General features: G+C 43.0%; 1 protein-coding gene across 8 annotated transcripts in view; it reads left to right on the top strand.

Moving 5' to 3' along the window:
- The window catches only part of DENND2B (DENN domain containing 2B), a 284,103-nt gene that overhangs the window by 150,734 nt on the left and 107,001 nt on the right, over positions 1-26,368 (top strand). For 6 of the 8 annotated variants that reach the window (XM_050954512.1, XM_050954509.1, XM_050954513.1 and 3 more), the window contains one exon: positions 18,875-20,092. The exons of the other annotated variants lie outside the window; for them this stretch is intronic. In XM_050954512.1, coding sequence (XP_050810469.1) covers positions 18,875-20,092 — 1,218 coding nt within the window. The remainder of the gene's footprint in view (positions 1-18,874; positions 20,093-26,368) is intronic. 8 annotated transcript variants of the gene reach the window in all.

Genomic DNA, 26,368 nt, shown 5'->3' with positions numbered 1-26,368 from the left:
CCACCTCTCCCTCCCTATACTCGTTCATAAGCCAACCCCTGTCTCAGGTTCTTCCCTTTTTTACTAAAAAAAAAAAAATTCGGCTTATGAACGACTATACATGGTAATTTGCATCAACACAGACACTAGCTTGTGTACTAGTTTTCAAATCCTCAACCTTTACCAATTCCAAGGCTGGACTCTGTCTTAAAGAGATACCATCCATTTTCACTAGCATGTTAGACTCAAGGTTCTTTTGCCAACCTCTGCTTCCACATGGAATCAGATGTCAAGTCCACTAAGAGACTACAAGTCACATCCAAAATATCTAGAGATGAAAGTTTAGCTGCCATCCCCTGTATTTCCGAGAGATTAACTGCACAACTGTCCTCCTGCTCTGCAGATTCACCTGTCCAGTCTTCCCTCTGAACCAGAGATACAGACTGTTTGCTCAAAGAATCAACATGGAGACAGTCCTGTCTCAACACCATTGTCTCCCTGACAAGCTGGTTAACCTTATAGGGCTGTTTAAACTCTGTAGCAATTTTTATTCCATCTGAAATCTACTCAAAGCTATCCACAGTAGATTTTTTCAAAACAAATTCAGTGGATTAATTTTCATTTGAAAGATTTTGGCCACTGGGAACCAGCACAGTTTCCTCAGAAAAGAGACTGTTTACTATCAACAATGGCCTATTAAGAGTCAGTGGAAACAATTCCTTTTCACAGACTTCACCAAAATATTCCTTTCCTTCTGCAATATCATGCACTGCAACGGATTCTTTCTGAGCTTTATTTATGTCCAGAACCAACTTTGGCACAACAGACAAATCACCAAACTCCTTCTGAGTTTCACATACATCCAGAATCACCTCTGGCCCATCAGGAGGATTTTCACACAACCCCCTTTCAGGTAAACTGCTAGACTTCATAGTCACAAGATTAGAAGCATTATCTTCCTTGTTACAAGTTTCCACACTGTCAGCAGGTAACATAGTCAAATTACCTTCATGCTTTCCTTGTGCCCTGGCTATGATATCACCCTGATCAGTTAAGGTTGTCATATCTTTAGTCAGCAACACACTAGCAACAGGCAACATAGAAGTACCAGAATCACTTGGGGTATGGCTACACTTGCAGCTGTACAGCGCTGCCACGGGAGCGCTCCCGCAGCAGCGCTTTGAAGTGCGAATATGGTCGCGGCGCTAGTGCTGGGAGAGAGCTCTCCCAGCGCTGCAGGTACTCCCACCTCCCTGTGGGGATTAGCTTGCAGCGCTGGGATCCGCGCTCCCAGTGCTGGGGAACTGTTTACACTGGCGCTTTGCAGCACTGTAACTTGCTGTGCTCAGGGGTGTATTTTTTCACACCCCTGAGCGAGAAAGATGCAGTGCTGTAAAGCGCCAGTGTAGCCAAGGCCTTGGTCTTTGGGAGCTTTTATGATATTAACTGGATGCAGCCTAGTTACAATGTCATCATCCCTTGCAGACACAAATTCAGGACTACTTCCTTCCTTGGCTTTAGTTGTATCAAGAATCAGCTCTGGGTCAACTGATAAATTTTCAACCATCATAGGCTGACAGCTTCTTCTGTCTGCTTAACAGACAGAAAAGAGCTGGAGGAACATTCCCCTGTAACAGACAAACTGCGTGGGATATCCTTTCCTTTGTCCCAGCACACATGGCTGTTCATGGACAATTGCTTGGAGATGGGGTAGCTCCCTTCATGGGCTGGTCATTACCCCTAACAGACTCAGGAATATTTCCTTCACTGTTACAATTCTCCACACTGGTAACAGGTAAGGTATAGGGATACTCATCTTCCACTAACGTGGCCTTCCCAAACTGCTGATTAGACAAAGCTGTCAGCTCAGAAGGCTGCCTATGTTCATCTAAACTTTCTTTGCCTTTCCCTCCCTTAACAGATAAACTGCTGTTTCTTACAGATACATTACACTGAGCTGCTTTTAAACAAATCATTTCTACTGTTTTCAGGCTTACTTTCACAAACTTTACTTGCCAGCAATCCATCACTCACCAAGACTGTACCCTTTTCTTCCTCAGGTAGAGCTTTAACTTGATCACCAACTTTAATTTGCTCTAGAGAAACATCTTCCTGAGCCTTATCTAATGCCAGATTCATTTCTGAGATACCAGACAGACACTCAGAAATTCCTTCCATATATGCACTGCTTCTTTGCACAGATAAATGACCATCTTCCTCATACAAACATTTGGAGAAACCCTCCATAGGCAAATCCTTGCCCCTAGGAGACAGGTTCAGGATTATTTCTTTCTTGTGACTACTTTATGTCATCAGCTTGACTGAACAAAGTTTTAATATCATCCCCAATGAAAAGATCCTTAGGCAGTAACTTCCTTACACTAGCTATAACTTCATGTTTAACGCCATTCCATTCAAGATGGATTCTGGCTAAAGGCACACTTACAGTAAACTCATAGACTATTATAATATTCACACTCTGATTTGGTAAATAAACTTTCTCTTTGACAAAATCTGTTATAACAAGAGTGATGTTAGAAGCTGTAATTTGCCCTAAACCACTTTTACCGTTGACTTTTACATTCTCTGCTCAAGTTATGGGGTTACCTTCACCTGGGCTCACAGTAAAAGTATTTACATAAAAGTGGCAGTGTTGGAGTAAATTTGGTTACACACAGACAACTGCTTAGAGTCAAACAACATACCAACATTGTTACAAACTGGATAGATTCTGTCCCCATCTTTATGGCTGAGAGGAACTGGTTTTTCAGTATGATTCAGTTCCTATTGTTGTTTATTCTCTTGAGTTGGAGCTTAAGTCTGTTCACTTTTGCCTTACCTTCTAGTTCTGCAGTCGAATACATACCATTTTTTGTTCATATTCAAAACACAGGTGTTGTCTTTCAGGAGCTTCTCCTTCCATATCAGCTATTTTTTGCTTTTGTTCAATTTCTAGCTGCTGGTTTCTCACTGCAAGCATTTTCGCTGGGTCTGCTTTCTTGTCACTGGCAATCTAACAGATTATTCAGTTCCTGCTCTGGGACTTTTTGCTTAAAATACAACCCTCTCTATAAGCACAATTCTTTCAGGCTTTTTCTGTCAGGATCTTGATCATGGGTCAATCGCTGTAACTGATTTTTAACCCTTAAGTTCTCCAGTATCAAAATTAAATTTTGACAAGCATATGGTTCTGATCCAAAAACCTAATTAACCTGTGGTAATGTGTATCCAAGCATGACTATGCCAGTGTGACCGGGGTCCTAATGGGGGCCAGCTGTGGTCACTCAATTAGGATGAACTGCAAAGAATGGAGCAGACAGTCCTCGTAAAGCTCATGGATATTTCAATACTGAGATTCACCAAGCCAGAATAAAACAGCTTCTTTATTACCTTTCTGGTTACTCAGAAGTCCAAATAACACAGTTCCCTTAAAGTTGTCCAGCCTCAGGCCTCCATCCAGGTATCCACATCAAATATGATGAAAATTTCTGTAAATCTTATTTCATTACATAAAAGAAAAGGTTCTACCAATCCCAAAGGATCAGACACGTTACCTCCTAGGTTAATGACTGTTTCAGATCTTCCCCAAATACACGCTACAGCCAATTCTTATTAACTAAACTTTATTAAAAAGCAAAAGAGAAAGAGAGTATGGTTAAAAGATCAATATACATACAGACATGAGTTCAGTTCATTGAGGTTCAGATTCCTAGCCAGGGCCGCCCAGAGGATTCCGGGGGTTTGAGGTCTTCGCTGGCAGGGGGCCCCCGCTTCGGCGGTAATTCAGTGGCGGGAGGTCCTTCTGCTCTGAGACCCGCCACTGAAGGGCCCCGAAGACTCGCAGCAAGGGCCACCCGCTGCTGAATTACCCGAAGCAGGACCCACTGCTGAAGTGCAGCCCTGTCTTCGGGGGTAATTTGGTGGCGGGGGGTTCCCGCCGCAGGTCTTCGGCGGCGGGTCCCGGAATGGAAGGACCCCCAGCTGCCGAATTAGCACCGAAGACCCGGGCTGCACTTTGGCAGCGGATCCCACTTTGGCAGTAATTTGCCGGCGGGGGGTCCTTCTGCCCCGGAGCGGAAGGATCCCCCCGCCACCGAAGACCCGGAGCGGAAGAAGCTGCAGGGACCCAGGCCCCATGAGAGTTTTCCGGGGCCTCCAGAGTGAGTTAAGGACCCCGCTACAGGGGCCCCGAAAAACTCTTGTGGGGGCCCCTGCGGGGCCTAGGGCCTGTGTCAAATTGTCCCACTTCCCCCCCGCCTCCCGGGCGGCCTTGTTCCTAGCAGAGATGCAAAAAGAATGAGGAGTACTTGTGGCACCTTAGAGACTAACAAATTTATTTGAGCATAAGTTTTCATGAGCTAAAACCCACATCATTGGATACATGCAGTGGAAAATACAGTAGGGAGATATATATACACAGAGAACATGAAAAAATGGGTGTTGCCATACCAACTGTAACGGGAGTAATCAAAATAGCCCACCTTAATTGATTACTGTCCTTACAGTTGGTATGGCAACATCCATTTTTTTCATGTTCTGTGTATATATATCTCCCTACTATATTTTCCACTGCATGCATCCGATGACATGGGTTTTAACCCACGAAAGCTTATGTTCAAATTAATTTTGTTAGTCTCTAAGATGCCACAAGTACTCCTCTGTCTTTTTGCTGATACAGACTAACACTCTGAAATATAGCAGAGATGGTGAGCTTTGTAGTTGCAAAGAGTTCCTTTAGAATTCAGTCCATAGCTCACAGTTCAATGTCCAAATCTCATATTCATGGCATACCAGCATAGCTGGGACCTTACTCTTGCGACTCAAACTTTCCCAATGAAGTCTAAGCAGATCTGAGATGACAGAATCAGGACCTGAGGATCTTTTATACAATTTCATGTCTTTTGACAGGTTTGGATTTCCTCCGGTAACAAAAGGTAAATAGGATGACTTTGAAGGAGGTTTATCACTGGTACTTAGCTATACAAATTAACATAAGGCCATTTGTGTTTTCTTCCATCATTCACAGGACATTTCAAAGTGAGATGAATACCAAGATATCCCGTGTTTACAATTCATTTAAATGCTAGGAACTTCTTTTGACCTCTGAATTATCAGAATACAGTATAGACAGGGACTGTTGATTACATTGTGGACCCTACTCCTACATATGTAAAAACACAAACATTATCTCCACACGCGTGTCTTTTGAGGGTTATTTATTTTGCAGGATGTTTAACCCTTTCAAGCCATGCGTCACAGCCTCCCTTTTAAATTTGATTCATATAACAGGGAGAGGGATAGCTCAATGGTCTGCTAAAACCCAGGGCTATGAGTTCAATCCTTGAGGGGGCCATTTAGGAATCTGGGGCAAAAATCTGGGGATTGGTCCTGCTTTGAACAGGGGGTTGGACTAGATTACCTCTTAAGGTCCATTCCAACCCTGATATTCTATGAAATGTAGAAGATTTGCTTGATCTGATTGATTTTAATTGGTGCTGCAAAGCTCTAGCAGGATTCATCTCAAAGAGTTCATTTCCTTAACACCTTGGGGCAAATAAACAACCACACAGGAAAGTTGCCAATACTGTGAAAAGATGAAACCTGAGAGCAACCATGCACAGTAGGGCTCTGAACAAACCTGTTTTAGACATACTTCTTACAGAAACAACTTCCAAAGAACCATGAGTCTTAAGAAAAAAGTTGATAGCTTGTGGGTTCTGCCTCATTTGAAGAAAATATTCACCCATTTGCAGTGTTCAACCCACCTATAAAATTAAGAGTTAGTAGGAAAGAAAGACAAAAACCAAAGAAACTAGAAGAAGGATTTGATTCAGGTACTTTATTCAAAGCAGTTTCAAGAATGGTGTCCTTAAAGATAAGAAGTGGAAGGACAGCTGTAAGAAAATACATTGTATGAACCAATATTATTCAGAATAAACCTTAAGGAAAAGAGAAAGGACATAAAGCAACTAGAAAGTGGCGTTTCATTTTTAACATTGAATAACAGATTTATGTAGAAAAAACACTAGTCAGTACATAGTTCTTTAGGAAAAATGGGGAATTACTATGTTTTTGACATTTCATATAGCTGTGATTTTTTTCATATGGAAGCTCATCTTCTAAACACTGATGGAAAGCATCAGTTTGGTCCACCAAAATATTCTGAGCCTGATTATCTGTTGTCCTGTACCTTGTGTAGTCATTTACACCAGTGCAAAGTGGATGAAAACTTTTGATTCAGTAGTGTTTTGAAATTCACCTTGCATTGATCATGAAGACTATACAAGGTACAGGCCCTGCAATTCCACATAATTTCAGAATTCTCCATTCCCTATTTCCTCACCTTAGAAATTAACTTGGTAAAATGCATTCAGAGTATGTCTAGCTAGAGCAGAACGGAGTGTTCCTGATTTTCATTCTTTGTGATTTGCCATTCACAAAATAGTACAAAATCTGTCATCTTTTATGTATAGAGTTTGATTTGCTTTTCTTGTATAGTCATTGCACGTTGTCAGACCCTAGATCTTTACTTTTGGAAGTCAACTTGATTAAAGCCCACAAGATCTGATTCAACAGCTCCCATCTTCTGCAGATTTTTACAATTGTAGAGTCTCATAGTTCTCCCTTGCTATTTACTCAGTGGAATAACTCCTGAAATGCATTTATGTGAGAGGAGAATCAAGGCACAGAATGATTACAGTCAGCTGAGTTCTTATGGGTTTTCCTCTACAAAAATTATTATAAAGATTCAGCAAGTGTATCTGAAGGGCTTTGCATCAACAGGAATTCATGGAGTTTTAACAGGGCTTGATCCCACAGCCCTTACATGCACACCGCTCTAACTGAAAGCGCTGGAACTTCTTTCAGTGCCAAGTAGAATTCTGCAGAATCCATGTAGCTTATGAGCTGGTTATGTTGTTTCAAAGCCTTAGTTAGTATCCTGTTTATTTTGTTAATAATTGTGAGAAGGTTGAAGTTTTTACTTCAGTGGAGACTAACAAAATTTTCAGGACAGTTTTGATTTCAGGAGCACACACTGAGAATGGCCTTTGATTTTTTTTTTAAAGCACTGCAGCCCTCACCCACTCTGATCACTTAGCTCTTTTTTGCCTTTCCGTCGATAACTGCTGGGATTTTTTTCACCAGTACTGTGTAGTCTGTCTTCCTTATGTATGTTCCTGTGAATTGTTCTGTTCTAAGTAGCTGTCTTATTATGCAAAAGTACTTTTCACTTTGGAATTTCTTTTGTTTTCCTTTTGGCTCAAAGTCAGAGTCAGCCCTGGAAGAGGAAGTTATCCAAAGGGAGTGTTGTCAGGGAGTCTGATATATATGCCTGTTAAGCTCTGAAAAAAGCAACAACTGGCCTTTGGAGGAGGAAGATTGTTTTGCCACTTGCATCATTGCCATTTCAGAGAAACTGCAAGATAGGACAAGTTTTACCTTTCTGTTTCATGAACAAGTCAAAACAGCTTGAAAATAACCTTATGACACTAATCCCACCTTTGGGTGAGAAAAGTTCACATCCTGTACTCATAATACACTGTCTTATTTAGATTTAAGTTAATGAACTGTAGTACATATTAATCTGTTTGGGGTATTTATAGAATGGCAGTAGTCTATATTATCTGTCTGAACTTTGTGATATGGAAGTTTAGCTGTCAAACCAAATAGATATAAGGCCTGGTTTTCAGTTGCACTGAGGTTTGTGAACAATTACCCACATCCTCAGGCCCCTTTACACAGCCAGTGTAAGGAGTTTTAGTATAATTGAGGATTCAAGCCATCTTCTTTGGTATGGTATAGAGGGGTTTGTGAATATAGCAGTCGTTTCAAATGTAGAAAGCCATGGGTATTTGTAAATAAACTGTACAGATTCAAAATATCTGCCACAAGTAGGTTCCTGCTGAGCATTACAAGGCACACAAATTACTTCTGGTATCAGAGGGGTAGCGGTGTTAGTCTGAATCTGTAAAAGCAGCAAAGAATCCTGTGGCACCTTACAGATTAACAGACGTTTTGGAGCATGAGCTTTCGTGGGTGAATAACCCACTTCGTCGGATGCATGTAGTGGAAATCTCCAAGGGCAAGTATATATATGCAAGCAAGAAGCAAGCTAGAGATAACAAGGTTAGTTCAATCAGGGAGGATGAGGCCCTGTTCTAGCAGTTGAGGTGTGAAAACCAAGGGAGGAGAAACTGGCACTCACCACTGGTAACGCCTGTTTGTGTTCTTTTAGGTCTTATTTTTATAACATTGTTGATTGGTATTGTAAGCTTTTACAGGCATGCGTTTGGCACTGACCCCTAGACTGTTTTTCAGGAGGCATTCATTTGCTGGACAATTTCCTAGCCATGGTGTACATAGCAGAGGGAGACTATATCTGCAACGTGACATCGCACTAAATGAGCTTTGGTTTAACTTCTTAGTATTTGCTCTTTTAACAAGTTCTTAGTTCTCTAGCTATCAATACTAGCAGTGCTAGGTTTTAATCTGAAAGTTTAAATGCTTTGCCACTTAGCCTCTCTCTCCTGCCTGTGCTGTCAAATTCCATGGTAGTTGTAGAGAAATCAATGATACATCAAACTATTTAAATTCAGTATTCCATTGACAATAGTGGAACATCATAATATATGTGGTACATTGGCACCAGTAGCAGATTAATACACTGTAGATTATTGTCAATGTAAAATCTTGTGAAGGAGTTAACATTTTCTCATAATGGGTCAAATTCTCACATCCTTATTCATGCTGAGTAGCACTTTATATCATAGGTAACCAATGGCAGAATCAGGTTTTGTAACCAATGGGGGGCAGGGCTGCGAAGGATTTTGGGGGTCTGGGGCAAAATATGAAGCTAAGGCCCCCCCATCCTTCTAAAAAAATATTCCTGAGGGAAGGCATGGTGGGTGCGATTCCAGAGTGAACTGACATGCGATCCCACGTCCCAGGGGCCCAGCCCTGTGGGATAGGAGCCGCCACCGCTGGGTGAGTGCAAGGTGGGCTCACTCTCCAACCTCATTTGAAAATTCATGACTTACACATCCTCTGAACTGGCGCCACCCATACATGTCAAAGCTGCTGGGGGGACAGTCACCCTCCGTGCCCCTATTAAGGTAACCACACTGAAATCAGAGAAGCTACCCATGGACTAAAGTGCTACTCAACTGGATTAAGGGCTGGTTTAGACTGAAAACTTTTATTGGCCTTGAGAGATGTAGTTAGGCCAACCTAACCCCTAGTGTAGACAGCGCCAGGTACATGGAAGAATACTTCTGTTGACCTAGCTACTGCCTCTCAGGGAGGTGGATTGACTACAGCAATGGGAAAACCCCTCCCAAGAGAGTCTCCACTGCAGTGCTATATCGGCGCAGCTGCAGCTATATGCCACGTTAGCATTTTAAGTGAACATGTTTCAGCTGGACGCATTCCCTGCCTCTTTGTCTGTGGGGTTAGAAATTTACTGCAACATTTTTGGCTTTCCAAAATGGATTGTAAGTGCAAATCTGAATATTTGCTACATGATTTGAACCCATAATAAAGCCCAATTGTATTTCTAATGCAGGTGCAGTTCAGGTGCAGTTTTTTTGGTGACAGCTTATGCTTGCATGAGGGAAAATGCTCATCTGAGAATTTATCCCTAAGAAACTGATAAAATATATCCTTCACGATAAGAGGCTTATTTCACTTACCTTTCCACTGATTGGAGGCTTCCATTCGATAGATAAGACTCAGACCATAGATAAGCTTATCTAACCGCACACAATAGAAACCTAGAGATTTAGGTTTTTTCCACCCATCTGCTTGTCGAGATAACCTCATTGCACACCTCTTCATCCTGTAAATCTGTACACATCAGCCTTGTTTGCTCTGCTGCCAAACAGACTGACAAATGTAGTGCCAACAGAGGTGTGGACTTTCCCCCTTCACTGTAATGGAATGTTAATGTTGAATAAGTGTTTTGACTTCTTACAGTCACGTTTTTAAGCAATCTCATGTAGAGCAGAAGTCCCCCCGCTTCGGGCAATGAAACTGAATTATTAAACAGGGAATATCATGAGACTGTTTTAAAACTTTTAATTAATTACCTGGACACTTTATCTGATAAATATCCATAATATTTATGAGGTGTATCTCCTCAGTGGGCGTAAATCAGTGTAGCTTCAATGACTTCAGTGGAGCTATGCTGAGTTACACTAGTGGAGAATCTGGCCCCCATATTCTAAACCAAGGGTCGGCAAACTTTTTGGCCTGAGGGCCACATCTGGATGGGGAAATTGCATACAGGGCCATGAATGTAGGGCTGGGGCAGGGGGTTGGGGTGCGGGGTGTGGGAGGGGGTGTAGTGTGCAGGAAGGGGCTCTGGGCAAGGGGTTGGGGTCCAGGAGGGGATGTGGGGCGTATGAGGGGGCTCAGGGCAGGGGGTTGAGGTACAGGATAGGTGAAGCTTGGGGCAGGGGGTTGGGATGTGGGGTGCTGGCTCCAGCCTTACCTTGAGTGGCTCCGGGGTAGCAGTGCGGCACAGTGAGGCTAAGTCAGGCTCCCTGCCTGCCCTGGCCCCATGCTGCTCCCTGGGAGAGGGAGGAAGAGGGCTCTTCCCTGCGGCCGCTTGGAGAGGGGGGAAGAGGACTCTGCGTGCTGCCCTCGCTTACGGATACCTCCCCCAACGCTTCCATTGGCCGTGGTTCCCCGTGGGGGTAGAGGGGGACTGTGGCTACAGGCTGGGGCAGCACACAGAGCCCCCTGCCCCCCACCCTCAGGGGCCGCAGTGACGTGGTGCCGGCCGTTTCTGGGAGCGATGCGGGCCAGGGCAGGCAGGGAGCCTGCCTTAGTCCCACAGCGCCACGGGGGTGGCAATCCCGCGGGCTGGATCCAAAGCCCTGATGGGCCGAATCCGGCCCATGGGCCGTCGTTTGTCCACCGCATTCTAAACAGTATAGTGTATGGATATACAGTCTTCAGATGTTTCTCTACTTGAACTCCTCCCCACACTGTGAATGCAGTGAAAGAGTTATTGTGAGGACTTGGGAGCCTTTTTTAAAATTCGATGCTCCACTGAATTTTGCAGCTTTGGGTAAAGTTGCTGAAGATTTTTGGTAGTATTTTCTACAGATCTCTGAAGATGCTGATTGGAACAATGATCTTTGTGGTAAGTCTCCATTCATCTGAACCAGGCCACGTGTGCTGAAATATGCTACTAGTCTGTTTAGGATCCCAGCTGGTTCTGATTTTACTAAGGGTTGCTCTGGTTTAGGTTAGGTTGCCTTGATACAGATGGCAAAATGCTCAGAGGAAAAACCGGGATCAGCACAAAATCCGAATAAAATACTCAGCAGCAACCAAGCAGACAGGAACCGATCTTGGGGGGGAAAAAATCCCCACAGAACTAATGTGAACTTTCTAATGTAAACATTAGGCTGAAAGAAAGGGATATTAACTACAGCAAACCACGGAGGGACCCTTGCACTTTCACCATGCCCTTTGTAGTAAATGCCTTGCCCAGGTGGTATACATGTTGAAAGGGGACATTTCCTGCATTATTGAGATCTAGAAACTGTCTCACATTTGGGAAAGATAAAGGTATTTCAGACAGCTTTTCCTGACATGTTGGGGCTCACCCTCTTCCATAGAATTTAATCTTTGGAGTAATTTATGAAACTTCAGGGGAGCTACAGTGAGGCCTTGAAGTTGGTACTGCTTAGTCCTGTGGTCAGAGCAGGGCACTGGGGATTAGGAATGCTGAGTTTTAGTCCCATCTTTGCCACTGACTCACCTTGCGTTCAGGGCAAGTAACTTAACCTCTGTGGTGGAATGTATTCACTCGTGTAGAATGTTTCCTAATAATAATGCTTATTTAATGTTATAAAGCACTTGTAGATCCTTGGATGAAAACTGCTACCTAAGTGTAAATTATTATTGTTACCTGCCATAACTTCCTAATAAAACATAGGGACAGCTGCTTGGCTACCACAGTCTCTGCTTTGCATTGCAGAAAGCTGACCTGAAAAGGCAGCAAGTCATTGTAGAGCCACTATATCAGGCCCTGCATCAGCCACACCCACCCCCCAGTGTAGGAGATGTTCTGGGATGGTCTGGAAGCAGAAGAGAACTGTGTTCCAAGCACAGCTTGGCTAAACGAAAGATCAGGCCCATAGTACTGATTTTAACGAGTCAGATTGACAATGGAGCTAACACCCTTATTCCGTGCTGTATTGGAATATTATAACCTGATGTTCTTGGCTTGCTTAAAAAGTAATTTTCTATAGTTTTTTGTGAGTGTGGCAAGAATAAATTAAAGTGCTTTTTTGGCAAAATGCTTTCAATAGCATCCATGCACTCGTACCTCGATCCTACAAATATTGACCCAGGTGCTTAACTTTGCCACCATGAATAGTCACAATCCATGGTGGCTCATACTAGTAAAGGTAAGGAGGTACGTAAAAAGTTGCAGGATCAAGGCCTAAGCAAGTGGTCAGACTCTTACTGGATCCTTCATTATGCAGCGCGAATACAATGGAGTAAAGGTGGGATATCTAATATCATCATCATCTTTAACAAATCTCTCTGTGTATGCCAGGCATCTATACATTTTATTCCATACTCTGGTCAAAAAATTGCTTTGAAGTTTACATTGTAGTTTTCTAAGTATGGTCTGGGCTTTCCTCAATTGCTTGTTAGTGGTTTAAATGCTTCTCAGCTAAGGCAAAAGATTTTCAGATGGGAGAACATGGCAACTCATAGCAATTTGCTCTGTGAAATACTGTTATTTCCAGAACAATGAGCAGAATTCCTGAGCAGGAAAGAAATATTCTCTTATGATTCTGTTCGAGTTAACCTTTAAGAAATTCAAATTTGATTCCATAATGTTGCGTTATGCTGTTTATACTTATTATTTTGAGGGAATGTGTAATGATATATCTTGTAAGACACTGTATATATCATTCTGTATATAGATAACTTCAATAAAAATATTTTTGTCTTGAAACAAAGATTATAATAAAGTTTGTTTAATTATGTCTTTTTACAGTAATATCTATCTATCCTCCCATGGAAGTGGGTTTTTTGGGGAAGAGTATTTATTCTGTGTAGTTAAATTTTGGCAGTATAATTGTACAGTTCCTTGATTCTGGTGGTCTTAGTAAATCACATAGTGCAGTCTTTGTCAGAATGCCTGAATCCCCATGGCCAGGATTCTGCCTTTTATTCATGTTGAGTAGTACTGTTCGGTCTGAGTAAGTGTAGGGAAATCTGTTTGTGGGCCCTGCGTCCTATGAGATGTGCTCTTTAGAAGAGGTCTTTGAATAACGAGACAGGAGCTCAGAGGCTTTGGTCACATTTTACTATCAGGATCTGTAGCAATTTGAAGACTCACTGGCGCGGTGCCTCCTGCTGGTCGTTCTGGGAATTAGCTCTTTCCAGCCTTCAGAGCACCCCCTGGCCAGCGGGTGTCTTGCCTGCCTCAGGCCCCATGTCCCTCCCAGATCTCAGTGCCTTTTCCTCAGGGTTCTGCCCCCAGCAGTACCCCCACACTCTGGGTATCCCCTCCCAGGGGAACCCCCAGCCCCTAAGCCCACCTTGCCTCAGTGGCTGCTGCCAGTCTTCATCTAGCCTCCTTTCCCTGGGGCAGACTACAGTCTATAATGGCACTCATCCTTGGCCTTTGCCTATCCCTGGGCTGCCCCTCTGCAGCCCCAGTACCTTTTGGCCTTAAACAAGGCCGGCAGCCTGGGGGTTTGCCAGGCTGGAGCTCCCCAGCTCCCTTTGCCATTCCCCAGCATTGCTGCACTTCTGGTACCTTGCTCCCCGGCAGCTAGCCCTTCCCACTCCAGAGCTAGAGTGAGACTCTCTCAGCTCCTGCCCAAAGCCCTCTTATCAGGGCCAGCTGGGTCCTGACTGAGCTGGCCACACCTGTGGTCAGCTACTCCCTCGGCTGCTTTCCCTCCTTTTCCCAGCCGCAGCAGGGCTGCTTTTAACCCCCGCCTACTGGAGTGGGGCAGCCACCTCACTACAGGATCTTATCTGTAATCTGGGTAATAAGGAAGCTTTTATCTCACTGGTGGAGTTACAGGGCCAAATCCTAAGCTGGTTTAAATCAATATAGTTCCACTGAAGTCAATGGAGATGTGCTGATTTACACCAGCTGAGAGCTGGCCCTACTTTTTTAAATTGCAATTTTAGTTATATACTGATGTGTAAATCAGCCCCCCCAGCTGATTCAGGCTATACAATACTTTGTGTGCCTAATTCTGCCCTCAGTGACATCCATTGGGCCTGATTCTCCACTCACTGTTGCCACTCTATCTCCACACTAGTGTAACTCATTGATTTCCACAGAGTTATTCCTGATTTACAGCGATGGAAGTAAGACAGTGATTGGGCTTCATGTGTAAAGTATACTCCCTGGCTCTCCTTATAGCTTTGTGTTTTCGGTCAGCCATTCTTCAACTCATCTCTGCTTTCCACCTTTGGTCTGCTTTGGGGAAGACTTGAGAATCTGCCATTCTGTTGTGTGATCTTCAGCCAGGAAGTGTGTTAACAGTGCCAGGATTGTTTTGTAATATTACAAATGCTTAGCCATATGCATTTCAAAAATAACTTTTATTCTAAAGGCCTGGTCTTGCACCACTAAAGTTAATGGGAGTTTTGCCATTGAACTCAATGGGTGCAAGAACAAACTCTAAGAGCAGATAATTTAAACAATAACTTTGCTATGGAAAAAAACCACTAGTACTTTTGTTTGTGGATTAATGTATTTTATGGAGAAAAACTTTGCAATGCATGCAGATCATGCAAATAAGGCCTTTTCTCCCTGCCGATTAAATAGACCGCTTCACAAGAGTGAAACAACTCAAAAGATGTTCCTGAGACTATAAACTGATCAGGGAACATTCCTAACAGTGACATATAAATATTATGAATGAAAAGAGCAATGTGTTCAATGCAGAACAAAATGTTAAAGCAGTGGTTTTCAGCCTGCGGTTCGTGGACTCCTGCGGTCTGCAGACAATGTCTAGTGGCTCTGTGAATGGAAAAAAAGCTTCAGATCCCAGAAAAGGCATTCCATTTTTCTGAACAATCAAAAGTATTTGAATATCCCCACTTACAGGTCAAAACCTGGAAGCCCACAGTTTAGTGCCCTTCTCACACTGTATCAATGATAGGCTGAGCATGTGCAATGTTTATAGTTGAATTCTGTTCACTCCGTTTTCAGTCTGAGACAGGGTAGTCAATTATTTTTTGTCAAGGTCCAAATTTTTTTTCAAGGCATATTCATGGTCAAGAGAAAAAAAAATACAATAATGATAATAAGTAAATAAAAAGATTTTGGGGTCTGTTCAAAAGCGTCTGGCAGTCCAGATTTGGCCTGCGGTCAGCCTAGTGATCTAAGACTTCTGTGGTAGGGCTCTGTGGACCACAGGTTGAATTTCCAAAGGGACCATTTGAAATTTGTTAGGGATCCGAAAATGAAAAAAGGTTGAAAACCCTGTGTTAGAACGTTTTATTGCAGTTTTGGGTTAGCTATTGTAGTCAGAGGGCAGCACTCCACAAAAGCTCAGGAGAGCAATAAACCCCCTTCAGTTGTTACCTGTTCTCTTTGTTTTTTTGTTCTTTGAACATTTGTTTTTATCCTATATCTTTTTAATAAATAAAATAAAGATTACAAATGCATTCACGTGAACAAAAAACCCAACCATAGTATCCCAGGAAACACATATGTTGGCATATACAAACACTAATATCAAGCACTATATATCAAGGCACTATGATACAGTCAATGCCAGCCATTCGGAGAACTGTGGACTAGTAATTTGAGCATAGGACTGGGAACCAAGAACTCAAAATTCTAATTCTGGCATTCTCTGCTTGCAGCTTTAGGATCTCTGCCTCACTTTTCCCCATCTGTAAAATGGAGCTAATGTAATTTACGTACTTCAGAAGTGTTCTTATTTATGGTGGTAGAAATGTTAAATGATACATTTTATTATTTTCATATGGACTATAACAAGTGAAACCACTGAAATAGGAGGTTAATAAACTATCTCGTAAAAGAAAACCCAATGTACTATTAGTAACAACTTCCTAAAATTGACTCAAAGAATCTATATGCCGCTCTATTAGACTGTAAACTCTGTGGCTAGGGTTGCCATTTATTAAATGTTTGTATAGCACCTCACACAAAGGGACTTCGGTTTGGTTGACCTCTAAGCACTACCACAATACAAATGTTAAATAATAATAATCTTCATAATCAGGAAAACCATCTTCTATTTAATGCAGCAAGGGGGAGGCAGGGAAATCCTTTCATAAACAACACAGCGAAGGCAATGATTAAAATATTTTCCATTAAACAGAAAAGTCAAAGACAGGCAGAGGATTATCAGGATAATCTCACTAGCTCCAATATCTAACTGCTAATCTGACCTCAATTACTCTGCACTTTATTCCTGCTATTGTGAGTTTAATTTATCATTTGAGTTTAATGCTTTCATTTAACTGCAAAGTCCCCTCTTGATTTGTAACTCAGTGTTCCCACACTAGAGAAGAAGGATAATCTTGAGGAGGGAAGAAAATCTTAACCTGCCCTCCATGGGTCATAGACTCCAGATGGACATTTTGCAGCTGAATCCCAATTGGGGATCTGGCTAACACACATCTTAAATCAGCAGTGACACAGACTGTGGACATTAGGCATAAATGGCTCCATTTGGTCCAGGATGTTCTTGTTACGTTCAGACAAATGGCAGACTACCTCTGCAGCAGGGAAAATGGCCTTCTGGAGAACATCATTCCAAACCCCAACAAGATGAGTCAGCGTTAAAGATGAAATGAATAACCTGACTTGGCACTATAAAACCAAAGAGGGGGGAAAATCAAGATTCAGAACCATGCATGTCCTTTGGAAGCCTGAGAAGACAGATTCAGGAAATGTCTTCAGGACCTACAATAGTTGAAGGGGCTGCTGGGTCAGGAGGATTCTATGGAACATACCATTATAAATTCAACTTTGAGACAAGCTGCCAAAAATACTAAACCTGCTACCACATGGTTGCGCCCGATCTTCTGGGATTTCATGTCTACAAAGAAACATGTTTTGTGAAGCTCTACAGAATAGCAGCAAATTTACTTTCTGTTCTAGGGCTCAGAATTACACACTTATACCTGGTACTACCACTACTGTCATGAAGACAAAACTCAGCTGCACCTAACCAGCAACTGGTTAATGATTTGTCATTACTCTATGGGGCACAGCATGCAGTTCCTCATGGAGGACACTTTTTTTTTTTGAAATGCGAAAGAAGAAAATAAAACTCATCTAGTCAAAGAGGTCTGCAGCTTCTGTGCCAAAGAGATGTGATGCCGCACAGGACACTGAAAAAGAGTTAAGTTGCTTTTGGTGATACTTTGTTGTTCTTCTCTGACCTGAGCTTTTATTGTACTTCTGAGTTTTTGCTTGCAAGGCAGCATTAACTCTGGGAAACTGGGATGAGATCTAACAACTTGTTGTTGTAGTTCTGATTCACTGGAATGTTTCTGAAGGAATAAGACTCTCATGTCTCAAGCTAAGCTCTGCAGTGCTGTGCAGTGATTGTTTCAGTACTCTGGATATTCTGACCAATGTGTAGGGCTTGATCGGGATCCACACTGTAAGTATGGGCTGCCCATTAACTGAGAAGCAGGAATCTTTCAAACTGTTTCTGCACTGGTAGTGTCTGGGTTGTATGGCTCACATGGTTCTTTACTTTTCTCTAAATAGATCTTCCATTTGGATTTTACGTATAGAGAGCGGGTTAAATTGAAACTGTCCACATTCTCCTTATAATACAAAATCAGCTTTAGATGTAAGGAGATACGTTTTTTCCCTTCCCTTTAATTACTGTTTAGAACTGAAAGGGTTTCTAAGGCTGACTGTTGAAGGAGTTGTGATTAATTTGGTGGTATATTTTATATGTGCATTTTGTGACAGGAAACTTACAACCCTGTTTTTGACATGGTTTTGGCTTAATTTTCCCATTGCTGCTATATTACTGATTTGTGAGTGTCTTACTGTTCTCTTTTGTAGCTCTTTGTAACAGTTTGCAAAAGTTTGATAAAATATAACTGGGTAGTAAAAATGGTGCATTCTGCAAGCCGTGACAAAAATGCGTCTTTAAAGGCCCTGATAATTTAGAAAAGGAATTGCTGAGAGATTTTTGAATATTTTTATATTTTTTAGAATTAACCTTTTTTTTTCCTTCAGACATTAACACTTTTTTTGATAAAGAATTATTTGTTCTTCCTGATAAATAACACTAAATTTCATCTGTTGGCCTCTATCAGTCCAAAGACAAAACAGGTCTTTCTTTTGCCATTTTAATTCGATTTTGTATATAAATTTGTACATGCTTAAAAATATTGTAATGGTATTATACTGTGGATATCATGAGATAAAAACCTACATATTTTTAATTTATTTGCTTGATATTTCCAAAGTCTAAGCTATTTTCCTTACATAAGCTTCCCTGATTCTTGCTTCAGTGGGAGTCTTCTTCGATGTAGCATTGTCTTCCTGCCAAGAGGCCGCAATCTCTCAGAGGCTAATAGATCTATGCTGATTTATAGCAGCTGAGGATCTGCCCCACTGTCTCTGTGGTAGATGCTTTCAAGGCAATGGCTTGATAATGCATCTGACAGCTATACTCAGATGGAGCAAGCCTCAGTAAATCCTGGGCAAAAGGGTGGAAGGTTGGTTTTGGAAATGCCAGTTCTTTACAAATTGCTACTCCTTGTAATTTTGCAGTTGGACAGCATTTAGTTGCCCTCTGAGGATGATATTTGCTGTTGTGTGATTTGCATACGTAGTCCTGTTTACTTGTATAGTTTTCAAGGGAGCTGATCTTTATTTTCTTTTTGTTTCCAGGTGTCAGTCAGTCTCTCCGCCTCCTCTTTTGTCCCCACCCAGAAGCCCAGCCTATCCCCTCAGTGACAGTGAGGAGTCCTGCCGGTCCACCAGGTTCACCAAAGTTTCCAATTCGAGGCTGCTCCTCAAGGACTGGAGCAGACGGGGGTCTGCACTGAGAGGCACCTCCGGGCTCCCCTCAGACACAGACTCTCCAAACCACTCTCTAAAAGCTGTGAGCGTTGGCTCCTTGGATAAAAGGCTGTCTGTTTGCAAGGCTGAGGACCAAAAAGAGACCCCCAAGGAGACTCAGGATGGGGATGGAATAGGGAACCGTCAGCTCACGCGGAGCACTCTCACCTTGGGAACTGCAGCCAATTTACGGAACATCTCTCTCAGCAGGGCAAGCATCCACTCCCAGGCACTGGACATCAGGCAGAAGATTACAGAATGGGAGTGCCGCAAGCAGCTTTCTCCCAGGATGAGCACACGCGTGGACAAGAGGGACTTCGGGGACAGATCTGGCAGTGAGGGCTGCCCTAGCATATTGCCCTCTCCTTGCAGTGAGAAGACTTTTGATTTTAAAGCATTCCGGAGAATGAGCAGAACATTTTCCGAGTGCTCCTACCCAGAAACAGAGGAAGAGGAGCTCCCAGACAGAGATTCCTGCCATAGGTTGGAAAAGAGACCAAGCAGGAGCGAGGCTCCTTCCAATGCTTTCTTCAAAGGGCATGCCAGAAAAGAGACTTCTGCCGTGCTAAACAGAATACAGAAGATTGAACAGGCATTAAAAGAACAGCCTGGCAGGGGTCTCCCTCAGTTGCCAAGTAGCTGCTATAGTGTTGACAGAGGGAGGAAAAAGTCCATTACTCTGGGTACCGTGGAAGGTTTGAGTGAGAACGTGAGTGATAGCAAAGGAGGGACTGTTAGTGTTGAGAGGGATCCAGACACACCTGCTGAGATTGAAAAAAGTAATAAAACGAAACAAGGGGCTACCACAGATTCTGGTAGCCCTAAGCTGCTCACTGAGAGCCCAGCTAACACAGCAGTGAACCCTGTCCCCAAACCCAAACGCACCTTTGAATATGAAGCTGATAAGAACCACAAAAGTAAACCAAGCAATGGTCTACCTCCTTCTCCTACACCTGCTGCTCCTCCCCCTCTCCCATCCACCCCTGCTCCCCCTGTGACCAGGAGACAGAAGAAAGAGTCACGCTTTCACAGAAAGTCCCAAAATAGGTAAAATCTGGGGAAATGTATTGCACACGATATTAAAATAAATGTAGAGTGATTTTGTGAATAACAAGATTCTTCTCTCTCCTAATACAATGCCTTTGGCCCAAGAAAAGCAAGAAGCCTTTGATAGTGGCTTGAGCTCTAGCATCAGAATGCACTAACTGGATGGCAACCTGGTACATTACCTTTGTTTTATTACAGTTTTGAAGACAACTGGAATTCTCCTACTAGGAAATCTGGATCCACTAGAGGAGCCTTTGGGTATGGCTACACTTGGAGATGTGCAGCGCTGGGAGTTACAGCTGTGTTCGTACAGCTGTGTAGGGAAAGCGCTGCAGTGTGGCCACACTGACAGCTACCAGCACTGCAGTGTGGCCACATTTGCAGCATTTGCAGCGCTGTTGTGATTGGGGCATTGTGGGCAGCTATCCCAGCGTTCAAGTGGCTGCAACATGCTTTTCAAAAGAGGGGGATGGGGTGGAGTGTGACAGTGTGGGGGAGACAGAGAGAGTGGATTTTTGGAGCTGACATTGTTCTCAGCTCCCTGCCTTGCAAGTTCTAAGGACTGGAAGATACACAGTGCCTACCTTCAATCATTTTAAAAGATTTGACCTTTCCCCCACCTGTCTCTTATTCACTAAATGCAAATTATGCACTCCTAAATAGTCTTTAGACCATATAAGCAGCTGCTCAACACTACCCCTCCCCTCTCTCCTCAAGCAAACAGCTGTGAACATTCCAAAGCAATTCCCCTGCCTCTGCTCGCTCGCTCGCTGGAGCAAAGAGCAGCTGTGTTTGTTTTTTAGCTAAGTAGCTACAAGGAGATCGGAGTTCAGCCATTCTTACGGTTTGTTGTGGACAGGAATTCTGGGATACCTCCTAATACAGCGCTTTTGGTGGCTACACTTGATGACCAGCGCTGCATCACCAGTGCTGGAATCGCTACACCCCAAGCAAACCAGGTGTACAGCCAGCGCTGCAACCAGGGAGTTGCAGCGCTGGCCGTGCTTTGCAAGTGTGGACACAGAGTGAGTTGCAGCACTGTAACCCCATCACCAGCGCTGCAACTCTCCAGTGTAGCGATGCCCTTTGTGATTGCTCCACAACTGCTGAAGGTCATCTGTGTCAATCTGGCATAAACGCCTTACTCTAGATCTTTAATGAAGCATAATTTCATTATCTTCTTAACTCTTGTAATTCAGCCATTATCATTCTATCAGTGTCCTTGTTGTGTGAGTGTGTTAACCTCAAAGCACATCAATAGGGATGCATTTGCATCTAAAGGTTGCAGGCACAGTAAACATGCCAGTTAGGTGGGATGTTGTCTGTTTCATTCCATTCTTGGAAATGTCAGTCCTAAATGAGTAGCAGTGGATTAGTGAGGGTTTATTCTGAGAAAACCCTTACAGAGTGGGCTTTGTATGTATACAGTATACAAAACTGGAGATGAGTATGGTATTTTTAATCCTTACAGCTACATTTCCACAGTAGACTGTGTGATTTTTAACTGTGTGACTCCCTCTGTCTTTTAATGGGAATGATATGGCTCAAAATCTGTTCGCTGCTTGGAAAATGTAGGGGTAAATTGTTCATAACCTTTCAAAGTACTAATATATGGACACCTTTGGATGCTGTGTGTGTATAACACACACACATTCAGTATTTGAGTTTTACAAGTAACTGCTATGTGCTATTTTGAATGTACCCTATAAATTCAGTATTTGGTACTAGATATTGGCTCAACTTCTTGCCAGCGTATGTCAGCACAACCTGACCTAAAATGCAATGGGGCAGGAGAAAGGGAGGGTTGGGCTTTCAGAGCTTGTTTCTGAATTGGATCAAATGACATTACTACTGCTGTTTCTCAAAGAAAGAGAGTGAGGAAGTGCAGAAAACCAAGATGTGGTTAGTATTGTGTATCTGTGAACCCTGGCTGAAATCTCAGTGAGCAAACCAAGCCTATGGGCTAATCAGAGTTCCCCCTGTAGCTGAATTTGAAAGAAAGCTGCACTCATTTTGCATAGTGCAGAACTGTGAATGTTCAGAACACCAGAAGTAATTTTTTGTGTGCTCATATGTAAGTAATGACACACATTTGAAAACTTAGGCAAGTGATATAGTGAGGAATGTGTACAGTGGCTAGAGCAGGGAATTCACTGCATGATCTGTTATTTATTATAATAATATGTAGCTCTTATATAGCACTTTTAATCAGTAGTTCTCAAAGCACTTTACAAAGGAGGCCAGTATCACAGTCTTCATTGTACACTTGCTAAGTGATGACAAATTGCATATTCTCCATCACACAGGCTTACACAGTCACCTGTGCACACAATTTTTTAGTTCAGTCGCCTGTAGTGATTAGGTTAGATAGTGAACTCACAGGGGCATGGAATATGTCTTTGTACAGCACTCAGCACAGTGGGGCCCTAGGCCTGAATGGACCCTTTGGGGGTTAGCATTAAACTAATAATGATGATCATTAGGGTGTAAAATGTAGAGTTGAGAGGTCTGCCATTGCTACTTGATTTAGTTGGGGTTGGTCCTGCTTTGAGCTAGAGGTTAGACTAGATGACCTCCTGAGTTCTCTTCCAACCCTAATCTTCTATGATCCTACTTTATGCCTTGCACAAACCAGGTCAACTTCTGCAGCCCGTTTCCCCACATTCCCCAGCTTTACTCCAGTGTTGCAGCAATGATTTCAGTAAAGTTACTGTTCATTTACACAGAGTAAGAAAGCAGTGAATCAGGCCCCTAAATTCTGTTCAAGTGATTGCAGTCAAATACTGCAGAAGCAAATTCGAAGCCTGGATTGATGTCCATTGTCGATTCTGGCCCTGAACATCTCTGTGACTCTAGTTTCTAGCTTTAAAATAATTCCCACATTTGTAAAGTGTTTTGTTTGTAAAGTGATCTTCTGATGCAAATCATTTAAGAGATGCCATGTTTTTATTATTATTATGTATTATTAAAATTGGCATCTCTGAGCTGCCACCTTACTGAAGGTAGATATATTATTTGATATTAGCCCTGCGTGTCAGAACAAACATCTGTGCTGCTTTGCACTCGGATATCGTGAGAACTTGAACATTTCGTTTAAACTATTACTTCTCTTTGAGTGTTAATGTAGCATAAAACAGAATTGAAAAGTGGCTTACAATCTTTCATACTTGGTTGCCAGGGGGACAGATTCAGACAGTATTCTTGGGATCTGGACCCAATAGTGTAGGGGAGCAGGAAAGCAGCAGTGGATGACAACGCTGGGGGATGTCTGACTTGGTTGGCCCCTGAGGAAAGAGCATGGAGAAAGGACCAATCTCTTCAGGACTGGCTGTGTGACTAGGCTTCCTGGGACATCTACAAGAGATGGAGGCGTCTTTTGTGAAAGGCAGGGGGAACAATAGAGGAAAAGTATGCAAAGTGTCTGGGGGAAATTGTTAGGAAGGTTTTTCCTGAGGGGGGGCGGGAGGAGCAATCTGTCCACTTGTTTGTTTTTAGAGAACCTCAAAGGGCTGATGGGTCCAGCATTTGTTTAGTCATAATCCATCCCCTGCAGAACAGATATTGTCCTAAATATTGTCACTTCTCAGAAAGATGGCGGACATTCTCAGAAAGCTCAAAGAAGCCAATAATAATGATAAAGTCAGCTTTCAAAGGCAGCACAATGCTTTTCAGAAGATGGTTCCTATTTCTGGGATTTTTTTCAGTTTCATGAGTGCATGAGTTCCATTGACCCATGGGTTCAGAAATGACTTTTAGGAGTCTATTCACTGCCTTGATTTGTGATGTTGCATTGAAGTCAATGAGTGTTAAATGCCTAGTGTGCTTAGAGGGATTTCAAAAATGTCTAGGTGCCTATCTGCATCTGTCGGACTCTAATTAGTTTTGAAAATGGTCTCTAAGCCTCTGCGTTGCTGTACTGATGGTTTCCATGAAAAATAGACCTGAACCAAAATCTCACGGCATACCCTACATTTTGGAGTGAGTTCAGATCTGGATCTGAAACTCAGGGTTGGCTCCTGTATCAGTAACATAGATCTGAACATTCTCAGTCTTTATGCAGATTGTAGGCCGCTGATAATCACAGTGGGCCAGCAATCCATGAGGCTAAGTCCAGAGGAATGGGACGTGCGTAGCTGCCATTTTGGGGAGGTATTGTGTATCTCAGAGAAAAAGACTGTGGACTTGCCACTCCTCACCCCAGGCTCCTGATGAACAAATTAGAGAGGGGGAAGCAGTGAGTGGAGCCTAGGTTCCACCTTACCAACACTCCAGACAGCAGCATGGAGTCGGCATGAATGGAAAAAGTAAGAGACACTGATATGAAGGCTTCAGTAAATTCTCTTCCCCTGGGAGCAGCAGGGAAGGAATTGCAATTCCTGGGGTAGCACAGCTGCCAGGCTACCAAGTGCCAGCCCTGTCGCACATTCCCACAGTCCAGCCAGGACTATTTATGCAACCAGCTATAGTGCAGGGATGGCCCTGAACTTGCATCTCCTAACTATTGTGATGCCAGGGTGGAAAGAAGGGAAGGGGCCCAATAGTGTGGCCACTTTCCCTTAGCAGCCAGAGATCTCCATCCAGCTGCTCCCAGAGGGCCTTGAGTACCCATTCACCTCCAGACACACCCAAACAGCTTTCAGCACCCCACCAGATAGCAAACCCACCCCAAACGGCACCTCCAGATATCATCATCAGCCGCACCCACCCCTCCAACTACCTTCCAGCACTCACCTTCCTAGGCCACAGCCGTCATGTTTTGTGCAGCTCTGTATCCCATCCTTGCCACTGCCTGGAACAGGGTCTATGAGAGAAATCAGTGACACTTTTATCCATGAGAAACACTGCACATGGAGCTGCGCAAAACCTTGGCAGCCATGTGCTGCTCTTTATGAATGGCTGAGTCTAAAAGCTCAAACTAGCTCATATGTTTTTTCCATTTAAAACTCAGTTTCCATGTAAAACCAACATGGTGCCTCAGCTAAAACAGTAACAGATAACTATTAATGGCCAAGATTTTTTTCCAAAATAGAAACCTACATTTTTATAGTCAGACATTCAGGAGGTCATCTAGTCCAACTCCCTGCTCAAAGCTCTGCTCAGATCCCCTCTGTGCTTCTGGTGGGATTATGTGTATTGAAAACTAAATTTAAGAGAGTAAACTGTTACTATGAGTTCCCAGGTCTCTAAATCTTTCCAGATTATTATACCCTTTTCAGGAGTCTGATTTGTCTTGCATACCCCCAAGTTTCACCTCACTTAAAAACTACTGGTCGTAAAATCAGACATAAAAATTCAAAAGTGTCTCAGCCCACTATTACTGAAAAATTGCTTACTCTTATTTTTTAGCATATGATTACAAAATAAATCAATTGCCATATAAATATTGTACTTACATTTCAGTATATAGAGTAGTATAAACAAATCATATGAAATTTTAGTTTGCACTGACTTTGTTAGTGTTTTATATGTATCCTAGTGTAAGACTAGGCAAATATCTAGATGAGTGGATGTCCTCCTGGAAGATCTCTGCATGCCCCCAGGGGTACGTCTACCTCTGGTTGAGAACCACTCGCCTAGTGTATCTGGGGAAAGCATAACTTCAAGAGAGCATCTTTCTCCTGGGAAGAAAGGGCAATGTATTCCAGTGGCTGAAACACAGGAGAAGTTCTAACCCTAGCTCTGCTATTGACTCATTTACAGTCTAGTAAGTATTTACATGGGGAACAAATCTTTAATAAGGGGCTCTTCAGTCTTGCAGAGAAAGGTGTAACATAGTCCCATGGCTGGAAGCTGAACCTAGACAAATTCAGCCTGGAAATAAGGTGGACATTTTTGACAGTGAACATAATGAACCATTGGAACCATTTACCAAAGATCATGGTAGATTCTTCTTCGAGTGATTGCTCATATCCATTCCAGGTAGGTGTACGCGCTGCGCGTGCACGTTTGCCGGAAACCTTTTTACCCTAGCAACTCCAGTGGGCCGGCAGGTCGCCCCCTAGAGTGGCGCCACTATGGCACTAGATATATACCCCTGCCGGCACGCCCGCTCCTCAGTTCCTTCTTACCGCCGTGTCGGTTGCTGGAACTGTGGAGTGCGGCTTGCTGACCTCCACGTCCCTAGCTCTCCTGTATTTGTTCATCGTCTTTCGTTGTAAATAGTTCATAGTTAGTTAGTACATAGACTGTTCGTTAGTTGAAATCTTGTAATATAGTTGTCTAACATCGCTTGTGGGTGGGCCGTGGCCTTCCCCGGCACCCGGCACCGGGCCCATG

Source organism: Gopherus flavomarginatus, chromosome 5 (genome assembly GCF_025201925.1).
Source record: "Gopherus flavomarginatus isolate rGopFla2 chromosome 5, rGopFla2.mat.asm, whole genome shotgun sequence".
NCBI classification, from domain to species: Eukaryota; Metazoa; Chordata; order Testudines; family Testudinidae; genus Gopherus; species Gopherus flavomarginatus.
The sequence above is the reverse complement of the archived record's forward strand: the minus strand, read 5'-3'. Positions and strand labels throughout refer to the sequence as shown.